This window comes from Astyanax mexicanus, chromosome 2 (assembly GCF_023375975.1).
Source record: "Astyanax mexicanus isolate ESR-SI-001 chromosome 2, AstMex3_surface, whole genome shotgun sequence".
Lineage (NCBI taxonomy): Eukaryota > Metazoa > Chordata > Actinopteri > Characiformes > Acestrorhamphidae > Astyanax > Astyanax mexicanus.
This window is the reverse complement of record NC_064409.1, coordinates 63,948,176-63,960,779: the sequence shown is the minus strand read 5'-3', so window position 1 is coordinate 63,960,779 and position 12,604 is coordinate 63,948,176. Positions and strand designations below refer to the sequence as shown.

Sequence of the window (12,604 nt, the reverse complement as noted above, 5' to 3'; positions counted from 1 at the left end):
TCCAGATTAGTCATGCTGGTAATCTAGCTTGGTCTTCACGGTCATGCTGGTCATCCTCATCCAGTTTGGCGATGCCGGTCAACCGGCAACATGTTTTAAGCCTAACTGGCCTCCAGGGGTCTCTTTGCCTGTAACGCTCGAACCCCGTAAATCGCCGCTTGCGGCTATATTTATTATTATTATTATAGTTCTTATTCTTTTTCTGCCATAGAAGTGATTGGGCAGAAGAAACCGTAAGGCCTACAGGGCTGAGACTTGGTCATATGGTAGTACTTCTCACCGCTACTCAGATTCAAAAGATGAGCCCGATCGGCCTCAAGGGGGCGCTATGACGAAGGTCAACGCGTTTGGCCTCGTAACTCCTACGCCCTGATAGCTAGAGCAAAAATTCTTGCATTATATGATTCCTTGGTTAATGGCAAATCAAAAAGGTCAATAGAACCACTAAGCTCCGCCCACTTAGATTTTTTGCTATTTAGCATAATATGCAAAACCTACTTTTGAGAACTTGTCCTAAACTCATTGACCAATCCTGACATGTTTGGTGTCAAACAACTCAGCAGAGTCCCAACCTCAATAATTATTAAAAAAATCTTGAAATTTGTAAAAAATATGGCCGCCATATGCAAATTAATCTTACCGTGGCACACCCAAATTTACTTTAACAGCTGTAACTTTTGAATGCTTAAACCGACACTAATGCCACTTTAGACCTACGATGCCAACATGATTCTGAGGTAGCATGTCAATCTGTGTAGACATACGCCCCCAGGGGGCGGAGCCAAAGCTAAAAATCTGTTTCTCAGGAACCGTACAAGCTATGAAGCTCTCCTTTGGCAAGTATCATCTATGGCCTATGTCCTAATGTTTTACAGAAGGAAAATTTGATATGCAAATTTTTGCGATCGTTATTAGCCAATCAGATTCCAGCAAGCTTTTGACAGGCTAAACAATGACCAATCAGGACGATACTTATACCCTACATGTATCTCAGGGCCTTCTATCATCCATTAAAATATGGCGTTGATTGGCCTCAAGGGGGCGCTACAGCAGAAAATCAGTTATATCTAAAGGTACAAGTGGCCTAGGCTTGTTATTCTTTTTTATTTGTATACTTTGCTGTAGCCTTTACAACTTTGTAATTACATGTGTTTACCAAAAATGCAAAGATTTTCATCAGTTGGCAAAAGAGTAAAAATTGCTCTTTTCGAACTTGTCTTTAAGTCCTTAATCAATCAAAACAAATTTGATCTTGATGCAATTTTGAGACCCTGTAGGTAAATAATTATCAAAAAAATCTTGACATTTTAACTATTTGAGGCCCATAAACCTTGATCAAACATGTACGTGAAAGCCTTTTCAGAGTTATTTGGCCAAAACTCTGTCAAAGTTTAAAACATGCCAAAACTGTTGAAGCTTCTAATTAACAATGACATTTGAAGTACATGTGCCAAGTATGAGCCAAATAAGTCTTCAGTAGGCTCTACAGTGAAAAAATAAATATTTTCAATTTATTCTATTTATCGCTATTTTCCAACCTAAATGGACAGAAGACAGGAACCTTTCACCCTATCAACACACAAATTTATACACATATATAGACTGATAATCTGATCTTGATTGCAAATTTTCAGCCAAATCGGACATGTTTTGCCTCTACAACGGCTGGAAAACTACAGCGATTTTGTAGGCCTCAAGCCTGTATTATCGCTTTTTTCAAATCTAAATGGACAGAAGTCAGGAACCTTTGACCCTATTGACACAGAAATTGACATACATATATAGACTGATATTGTGATCCTGATTGCAAATTTTGAGCCAAATCAGATATTTTTTGCCTCTAATATGGCCAAAGAGCTACAGCCATTTTGTAGGCCATAAGCCTGTATTATCACTTTTTTCAAACCTAAATAGTCAGAAGTCAGGAACCTTTGACCCTATCAACACACAAATTTACATACATGTATATACAGACCACCTGATTATGACTGCAAAGTTTGAGCCAAATCAGATATTTTTTGCCTCTAATATGGCCAAAGAGCAACAGCCATTTTGTAGGCCATAAGCCTGTATTATCACTTTTTTCAAACCTAAATGGTCAGAAGTCAGGAACCTTTGACCCTATCAACACACAAATTTACATACATGTATATACAGACCACTTGATCATGAGTACCAATTTGGAGCCCAATCGGACTTTTCTTCTCTTTTTAATAAATAGAAACACACTGATAGGGAATGTTCTGTCTTACTTATAGAGTGATAGATTTCCAGCAGGTTATATGTGGTCTCTTACTGCGCTCTGGTGGTCATTTGGTGAAACAGCTACAGGTGAATTATTCTAAATTAAAGCTCTGCTGAACTTATTCAATCTTGCTTGTCTTGCTTAATTGAACATATTTATCCTTCTTGTTCATGTTGGTCAGCCGCCTGGGTCATTCTTGTTTATGCTCCACCCACTTAATTTTTTTTAAATTTGCATAATATGCAAAACCTACTTTTGAGATCTTGTCCTTGCATCCTTGACCAATCATGACATGTTTGGTGTCAAACAGTTCAGCAGAGCTTACTCCTCAATAATTATTAAAAAAATCTTTACATTTATAAAAAATATGGCCGCCATATGCAAATGAGTTCTACCATGGTGCAGTAAAATGTCTTTAACACTTATAACTTTTGAATGCTTAACCTGACACTAATACCACTTCTGTCCTTTGATCATTACATGATTCTCAGATACCCTGTCAGTTTAAGTAGACATACACCCCCAGGGGGCGGGGCCAATGCTCGATAGCTGTTTCTCTAGAACCATACAAGCTATCAAGGTCATCCTAGCCAATTATCATCTATGGCCCATGCACTAATGGTACACCAAATGAAAATTTGATATGGACACTTTTGTGGTCACTATTAGCCAATCACATTCCAGCAAGCTTTTAACAGGCGGAATGTTAATCAGGTCAAAACTTATATACTATATACGGGTTATTTATATGCCCTTTTTATGCCTTGTGTTTTTTCAATTTAAGAACTGAATTTGTTTCACCAAATGCGCACTAGAGTGCAGTAAGACACCACATAAAACCTGATGAACACTACAGCTCAATTTATCAATGCTTTTCAACTAGTTTACTCACACCACTCATCTAGCATTGCCATTATGGTCTTTATGGTCACGCTGGTCACCCAGCTTGGTTATGCTGGCCATCCAGCTTGGTCATGCTGGCCATTCACATTGGTCATTATGGTCCTGCTGGTCATTCAGCTTTGTCCTCATAGTAATGGTGGTCTTCCAGCTTGGTCATACTGGCCAACCACCTTTGCCATGCTGGTCATCCAGTTTGGTCATTATGGTCTTCCAGCTTGGTCAATATGGTCAACAAGTTTGTCATCCAGATTAGTCATGCTGGTAATCTAGCTTGGTCTTCACGGTCATGCTGGTCATCCTCATCCAGTTTTGCGATGCCGGTCAACCGGCAACATGTTTTAAGCCTAACTGGCCTCCAGGGGTCTCTTTGCCTGTAACGCTCGAACCCCGTAAATCGCCGCTTGCGGCTATATTTATTATTATTATTCTTATTATTATTCTTTTTCTCCTGTAAAAACAGTTGTGCAGCCTAAACCGTAAGTCATAGAGAAATGAAACTTGGTAGGTAGATGTAGGATCAGTGCATCTCGGTGGACAACAAAAATGGCACCGATTGGTCAAGTGGTGGCGCTATAAACAAGGAAATTCATTTTTCACAATTTTCTCAATAACTCAAAAACCATAAGACCTACATTCAAAATTCTTTTTTTGATGGATTCCTTGGGTCAATACCAACAACTTTCCAATTTGGACCATGCACTTCCGTCTATATAGATTTTGTGCTAATTTGCATAATATGCAAAACCTACTTTTGCAAACTAGTCCTAGGAATTTTGACCAATCCTGGCATGTTTGGTATCAAAACACTCGTGAGAGCATGCGCTTCATTATTCATTAAGAAAAAGTTGAAATATGTAAACAATATGGCCGCCATATGCAAATTAGTCCTTCCGGATATATGCCCCATTCACTTCAAGAGGTAAATTTGGAGCACTGTTTCTCAGCAACCGTGCAACCTAGCAAGTTGAAACTTTGCATGCAGAATCTATCATACAGCCTCTAAAGGATGTTCAAAGGGCAACTTAATCAATCAACATGGCTGAACACCATCAGCCAATCAGCATTCAGCAGACATTTTGGCAGGCTGATGTTGCCCAATCTGGATGATATTTGGCAGTTATGTTCAGGTGGAGACACTGTAGTGACCTGCAAAGTGCTGAAACAATCCGCCCACTGGGGGGCGCTGTTCCAAAAAAACGAGTATATGTCAATCATGCTGTACTATTTTGACATCTAATTGTTTTTGCCATATTTAGTACAGTGGCTCTGACAAATTTCTCAATACAACTATGTTTAAAAAGTGCTTTGTTCATTCATAATTGCTAATTGTTTGAAAATAGCTATATTGAAACTAGTCTCTGGATATTTGGCCTATCACCTCCATTTCAGTCTTGCTGCACACTGTAGAGTCTCTAGGTAAATGTTCATTAAAAACATTTGTGAAAATTTCACATACAATACTCTCCAGGCATCAAGCAATCTGTGCGTCCTTGGAATTTCTAACCTAAATTGCTGTAACTCTGCAGTATTTGCTGTAATCTCACAATGTTAAAGACCTCTGTACAATATCACTCTGATGAAGCGCCATTTAATACAGAACTAGATTAAGAATAACTTGACATTACATGTCATATCAGAACATTCACTCCTTTGTGCCTCTTCTCAACATTAATAACAGGTGAAAGACTTTTGATCATTTCTAAATGTGACAGAATGTCTCCAATTGTGTTAGACCTTCTTACACATCACCATCCTATGCTCTAGTAGGCACCATTGTGCTAGTTGGTGCTTGATGAAGCGCCATTTAATTCAGAACTAGATTTATAATAACTTCGTAATTACATGTCACATCAGAACATTCACTCCTTTGTGTTAATGTAAACTTGTTTGGTCAAACATTTCAGCTTGTTCTGCAAAGGTTTAAAGGTCAATCTGAATACCACTTTGTGAACATTCTGGTTGAAGCCACCTGATCAATACCAATAACATGTAGACACCTTTTGACTAGTTCTAACTCACTTAATGAATATCCTACAAAGTTCACTAGATTTACATGTGAATTTAAGCACTGATCAGGTTGAAAGGCCTCTGCTCAACATTAATAACAGGTGAAAAACTTGATAATTTCTAAATGTGACAGGGCATCTCCAATCATATTAGACCTTCTTACACATCACCATTCAATGCTCCAGTAGGCACCATTGTGCAAGTTGGTGCTTGAACCCGATGATAGCCGCTTGCGGCTATATTTACATTTATATTTGAACATGTTTACATTTATAGAATCTGGCTGGTGCTCCAATCACATTTGAACCATGTTGCATAGTTATTTATTTAAAGCAATTATCTGCTCATACTGATAACATGAGCTTAATAATCGTTGTCTTTATAGAATCTCTTATAGTGTAATTTCCATGTTACTTCATATGTCTTTACATATATGTTTGTACAGCACAATAGACCATTATAAATAAAATATACTTACTTACTCATATACGTATAGGTATTTGTGTACACCAATGAGCCGAGACAGTATAACCACTTTCAGGTGAAGACCATAACACTGATTATCTCATTAAAACTGGACAAATCAAGATCTGTTAAATAACAGATTGTAATTTAACAGCTGATTCTTGTAGACCACATGTTGGATGCAGGAGTAATAGACAGGTGTGAGAACCTAAATGACTTTGACTAGGACCAAAACATGACCAAGGGATTTAGATGTTACCCTGTCTTTTAGGTACTCAAAACTCAGGCCAATGGAGCATTTGTGTGTAGAGGTCTTGAAGAGGTTTTCAAGAGTTTTTGAAGAGTTGTTATGTTGGTCTTGTAGAGCTTTGAGGAGTCCTTGTAGGTGTTTATAGAGCTCCTGTAGAGTTCATGAAGAGTTATTGTTGAGTTGTTGAAGGGTTCTTATAGAGCCTGGCAGAGTTCTTACAAAGGTTGAGTAGAGTTCTTGTTAAGGTCTTATAGAGCTGTTAAGAAGGTTTTGTAGAGCTTTGTAGAGCTCTTACAGAGGCTGTGTAGAGTTTTTGTAGAGGTCTTTTAGAGCTGTCAAGGAGGTTTGGTAGAGCCTTGTAGAGGTATTGAGTCATTGCAGAGGTCTGATAAAGCCTTGTTGAGTTCTTATAGAGCTGTTAAGGAGGTTCTGTAGAGCCTTGTAGAGGTATTGAGTCATTGCATAGGTTAGCTAAAGCTCTGTAGAGGTCTTATAGAGCTGTTAAGGATGTTATGTAGAGCCTTTTATAGGTATTGAGTCATGGCATATGTTAGCTAAAGCTTTGTAGAGGTCTTATAGAGCTGTTAAGGAGGTTCTGTTGAGCTTTGTAGAGGTGTTGAGTCATTGCAGAGGTCTAGTAAAGCATTGTCGAGGTCTTATAGAGCATTGACATTTTTTGGTAGAGGTTTGATAGAGTTCTTGTAGAGATCTTGAAGGTTTGTGAAGGCCTTTTAGAGTCTTGTAGAGATGCGGTGGAAGTCTTCTAGAGCATTATGGAGGTAATGTATAGCCTTGTAAAGTTCTTATTAAAGTCTTGTAAAGTTTTTGTACCTAGAGTTCCTGAACATTTTTGGTGGAGGCCTTGAAGGTATAGAAGAACTTCACAGAGCTCTTTGAGAAGGTACTGTGGAGTTATTGTAGAGTTGTTGTAGAGTTGTTGTGGAAGCCTTGTAGAGACTTGGGTTGGGTTAGAACTGGTTTGTTGCCATTCCGAAGACTAACAGTGTATTAGGTAAGTGGTCATGTTTTGGCTTATTGATGTGCATATATGGTAAATACTGTATGTATGGCATTTCATCCTTACACTGCATAAAACAAACCTTTGTGTTTGTGTGTGTGTCTTTCACTTACAAACTGTAGGCCCTGGTAGCGAGCGATGGGAAAGTCTTTAACTACGTAAGTGGGCGAGTACAGACAGGAAGGCAGCACATTCTCCAGCCGGGAGGGATCAATCATAGGTGCTGCACAGACAGGGAAACAGATAAGATCATTTATTGATATATATTGATGAAAGCTCCATAAGACTAATGCATCATAAGGAAAAGTATAGTCTATATAACAGTGATATAGAGAGACAGAATGATCCTCACTCTTGAAGAAGGTGTCGCGGGGGTCCGGTTTCAGCATGTCGGCGCCGTGCCGGCTGCCAGCCTCAGCCAGCCCGGGCACTCGACTGTGGCTGGCGAGCGTCTGAGGGATGTGATCCACACTGTTCATCTTCAGATTGCTCTCATCTTTCACACAAAGAGAGGGGGAGAGAAAGAGATAAGGTGTACTCTGTTTTAGTTTCTTATTGATAAATGGATAGATTCAGTTTTCCATGAACTACAGCACCATCCAGCACTTTTACCGCACTCCTCTGGGAGAGATGAGAAGGTATTTCAAAGGCTTTTAATTCTACCGAATCACATGCGCATGACCCAAATGTGCCAGATGACATTAACTTTCTCTTGTGTTCTTCCTCTTTTCCTCTTCCTCCTACTTAAATTGGCCAAAGTCTGTCTGAGTTTAGTTTGAGATTACCTAGTTTTTAGACTTTAGGATTATTTGAATAAAATTGACTTCTGCTATACTGTTGTCTGAGGGCTGTAGTATGCTTATGAAGTGGAACATAGGCTCCATATGGGTTGTTTTCACTGTGCATGAAGCCTAGATTGGACTCATGTGAGACCAAGATGGGCTGTAATAATGGGATCCATTTGGGATACTCAACAGGGTCCTAGTATCAACACATGTACAAAACCACTTGTTGTCCTCTTAATATGTTTGACAGCATCAGTTGTTAAGTGGTGAAGAGGTAGAGTTGGTATACAGTGAATAGCTCTATTTGAGTAATGTTCTAATCCATATTATGGCAAGAACTACTCAACTAAATAAAGGGGAAAGAAATCAAGAACTTTAAAAGTATCCTCAAGTGCAGTTGCAAAGACCATCTTTTCTTGCAAAGGCCAGATCTTTTTCAAGACATTACGTGGCGGGCCACAAAAAAAATGTTTTTAAAAATTTAGGGTAATGGGATGGAGTACTACAGACTAGTAGCTCTCCAGCCCAGAGTGTTGTTGAACCCAATTGCACAACAGTTGATGTCAAAGCAGGTAAACCCAAGAAGAAAGGAAAGAATTAATAAATAAGCACACCGCTCCTCATGCGGGATCAAACCAGTGTCGCCAAGGGTCGTGGTCCAATGCACTACTGCTGCCCCGGCTAGTGAATTGGAACACGGCCGGGGAAAAAAAAACGTCCTTATAAGGAGATAGGGAGCCCAAGAACTAGTGGAAAAATGAGAATGGGAGAAAACTAAAGTCACACCAAAGTACACAAAAGCAGAAAAGACCAAAAACCAAAGAAGCATTTTATTTCTTTTTTTTTTCCAATTCTTCAATCTTCAAAGAACCTCACGGGCCAGATGTTTCATGCTTGTGGGCCACATTTGGCCCACAGGTCGCCTAGTGCCGACCCCTGTTCTAATCCATACTATGGCAGGAACTACTTGATTAAGTAAAGAAAAAAAAATACTTTAAGAAATGAAGAAAAAGAACTATCTTCAAGTGTAGAGGCAAAAAGACCTTTAAACGTTATGATGAAACTGGCTCTTACCAGGACCACCCCAGGAAAGGAAGACCAAGAGTTACCACTAGTTTTTTAAGTTCTGTAATTTAACAGCTCCAGGATGGACCTACAGTATAACTACCTGGTAATCAAGTGTGAGGAGATCACAAGTTTGAAATCCTAGCTCTGTGTAGCTCAGTGTTTAATTGTTTGAGGACATTATATCAGTTTGAGGACATTATATCAGATCTTGGATGTTCTAAACTAAACCTTCCTTGTGGGGGAGGGGGTGCAGATTAGAAATCTTGCAAAAAATACAAAAAAAACAAGCAGCTCCAACTCGTTTGCTAATATTTTTATACTGCTAATCAAACTAAGATGCAGAACTAAATAAAAGTTGCGCTCTTTCGTCAGTTACTAACCTGATTTGTTTTTACAATGTGTAACCTGCAGTGTTAATATGTAGAAATGTAGTTAAAATATCACAGTCTATATAATCATATAAAAAAATTGTAACTGTCACATATTTTATGTAAAATCTTAATAAAAAACTGAGGCATGCCGTTTAGAGACTGACTAAAAAAGCAACCACAACGGCTGACAGTGTAAAAACATGATTATCTGTTGATGACTGACCATTCTCTGCTTACATCAAAGCTTTAACCACAAAGAGATTGGACTTTAATCGCACCTATCCATCATTCTATCCACCCATCCAATCATCCATCCGTTCATCCATGTATCCGTCCGTCCATCCATCATCTATCTATCCAACCATCCATCCATCATCCATCCAATCTCTCTGAAGAGGCCTGATTTATGTGTGTGTCAGATTGCGGTCTAATTGGAGATGGAGTGTGTAATTAAAGAGAAAGCTAACACTGATGAGTCCGCAGGGGCTTCAGCTAAAGGGTATAAAGTGTTATTTACTGTGTGTAACCAGTACAGCTAAGGGCACATTGGAAAAGCTGCTGTAGAGACACATTACCAGAGCACCACAGACAACAAGACCAGTTTCTTGTTCCCAGTAAAAAAAACACAGTAAAAGACTAGAGGCTAGATGTCAGCGATAGGAATATAACTATAACATGGTCCCATGTGACCAGTTTGAAAAGCCCAAATGGGTCTCAGCAACAACACAAATACAAACAACCAACTCAGTGCCCATGCCCACCTGGAACACACCTATCCCATGTTCCCCCCATATACAATAAGCCCTACATAAGCATGTTGGCTGGATCCAAGAAAGAACAGAAAGGCAAATTGACTCAGAACTGTGTTTTCATGCAGAATAATTTTCACATTTTCGAGTGGCCCTACAGTCTAACTGCCTGCTTATCAACTGTGATGAGATCAGAAGTTCCCAATCCCAATAGCTCAGCCCTTCACTGTTAAAAGCCTCTCAGTTTGGCAACATTGTGTAATTATGGTACGTTCTAACCTATAAATGGAAATAATCAGTAAACACTCAGATTGGGAGGAACACAGCACCCTCAGACACTCAAACTCAAACATATTTACTGGAGGCTAAAGCACCTCTTCGAAAGCAGAGTAAACATCATTTCTGTTCTTTTCTATATACAAAAATATGAACACAAATGGTATAAATAAGCCATATGCTACATGTCAGACAGAGATAGAGATCAAGCTGAAACCCACTGTGATATACCTTTAAAAAACTTTTTTTTTTTTGCAGTGCATTTCGCGAGAGGCCCTACAGTCTAACTGCCTGCTTCTCAAGTGTGATAAGATCAGAAGTTCAAATTGCAACTAGGACTCAGCTATCCACTGTCAAAAGCCTCTCAGTTTGGCAACATTGTGAAAATTATGGTACGTTCTAACCTACAGATAAAAGAAAAGAAACCGTAAATATTATTTTTTAAATACAGTAATATGAATGTCCGTGGTCATTCATATAAGTCATATGCTATAGATTAGACAGAGGAAGATATTAAGGTGGAACACACTGTGGTATACTTTTGAGAAAGTGGCAGTGGGTCCTCTGCTCATATAGTAGAACACCTTGCTAAAAAGTACAGGTAAAGTCCTGTGATATGGGCAGAAGCTTCCTGGGACTAACACAACTGTCTAAGGCCGAGTTTTTAAGTGCAGAATTGGCCTTTTTCACTGTGACCCAAGCATGGAGAGAAATGCAATTTACTTAGAACTGTGTTTTTATGTAGTGTAATTTTTTTTCGAGTGGCCCTACAGTCTAACTGCCTGCTTATTAAGTGTGCTAACATCAGAAGTTCAAATTCCAACTAGGGCTCACTGTCAAAAGCCTCTCAGTTTGGCAACATTGCTAAAATAATGGTACGTTATAACCTACAACTAAAAAAAAAAAAAAAAAACTAAGTAAATATTATTTTCTAAATACTGTAATAGTTTGGCAACATTGTGAAAGGTATGGTACGTTCTAACCTACAAAAAAAACAGTATTAAATAATTAGTCTTTTCTAAACACAGCAATATGAATACCCATGGTATTAATAAGCCATAAGCTGAAACACACTGTGGTGTACCTTTAAGAAAGTGGCAGTGGGCCTCTTCTCATATAGTACAACACCTCGCTGAAAAAGTATAGGTAAAGTCCTGTGATATGGGCAGGAGCTTACTGGGACTAACTCGACTTACCAGCAGCTCAACTGGCTAAGGCAGAGTTTTTTCAAGTGCAGAATTGGCCTTTTTTTGTTGCTGAGTCTCAGGCTTGAATCCCTGTATTGCCACAATGATTCATAGCCAGGGGTCTATAGGGCCAATATTGGCTTTGGTCTGACTGAGATGGTAAGACCTAGTGTTCTTTCTTTCTCTCCCTTTATCTCTTACACACACTTACACACACACACACACACACACACACACACACACAGTCAGTATATAGCGAACAATAGGTAACATTTTCAGTCACATTTTCCGGCCTGCTTTACAGAATCGGCAGTTATTTCACTCCTCCAAACGCTCTCCAATGAAACCGCTTGATTGGCAGCTCCAAACGAAGCATGGCCTGGCTATTTCACAGAGGAAGCTCGTGTTAGCCATCAGCCACCCGTGCAATAAGAGAGGGATTAGCTACGGCTAACGTTGTGAGAAAATAGTTGAGAAATTAATTTAGCATGGTGCAAATTAATTTAGCATGGTCACAAATCTGACTCCTTCTTTCAGCCCCAGTGCCCATCATTCAGTCAGGCTTACTGAATGGCTTTCACTAATGCTCTGTGTGCTGGAGGGGCACAGGGTACGAGGGTTGGTGCAGGCGGGGCACACACACTCTCACTTTAGGATAACATATGTTCACTGACATGCTTAAGTGTTGTAGATTTATTAATGTCATTTTTTGCTTTTTTTTACATAAAGTGAATCTGGCTGTTGTTTATTATATAGTGTAGAAATTTCCTGAGGAATGGATCAATAGAAATGCTGCAAAATGACTTGAAATTAAATATTTTTTACAGTGACTTTCATTAAAAGACATGAAGGCATTTTTTTAAGACATAAGGTTCTGAGATCTTGTACTTAGAAGCTATTCCCATATTTTTCACACTTAAAATTCTTTCATTTTCCCAAAAATCGTCAGTTTACCTTATAATCCAGTCTGATGTGTATATATTTTTTCTCAGTCAGGTTGTTAGGAGCAGTAACTCCGCTGAAGTACAGGATTATACAGGAGTTTTAGTTTAGTTCTCCAGCAGTATTAGCATTAGCCGCTAAGCGAGCTAAGCGCTAGCTCTTTGGCCATACAGAGGTGAGTATTACCGGCCTGGAGCCTGCTGATAACCCTGGCTAGCACTGCTGGAGCAGAATTAGCATTGCCTGCTAGCAGTTAGCTGCTGCTAATGATCCAGCTTCACTGTAAATCTGTAAATCTAAGCTTACTGTAAATAAACTAAAGCACCACCGAGTGATAA

The 12,604-nt window shown here is 39.1% G+C and overlaps 1 protein-coding gene across 1 annotated transcript in view; it reads right to left on the bottom strand.

Moving 5' to 3' along the window:
• Positions 1-12,604, bottom strand: part of b4galnt4a (beta-1,4-N-acetyl-galactosaminyl transferase 4a) — a 289,838-nt gene that overhangs the window by 35,950 nt on the left and 241,284 nt on the right. The window contains exons 10-11 of the mRNA XM_022672115.2: positions 7,241-7,384; positions 7,002-7,111 (exon numbers count right to left, since the gene is read on the bottom strand). Coding sequence (XP_022527836.2) covers positions 7,002-7,111; positions 7,241-7,384 — 254 coding nt within the window. The remainder of the gene's footprint in view (positions 1-7,001; positions 7,112-7,240; positions 7,385-12,604) is intronic.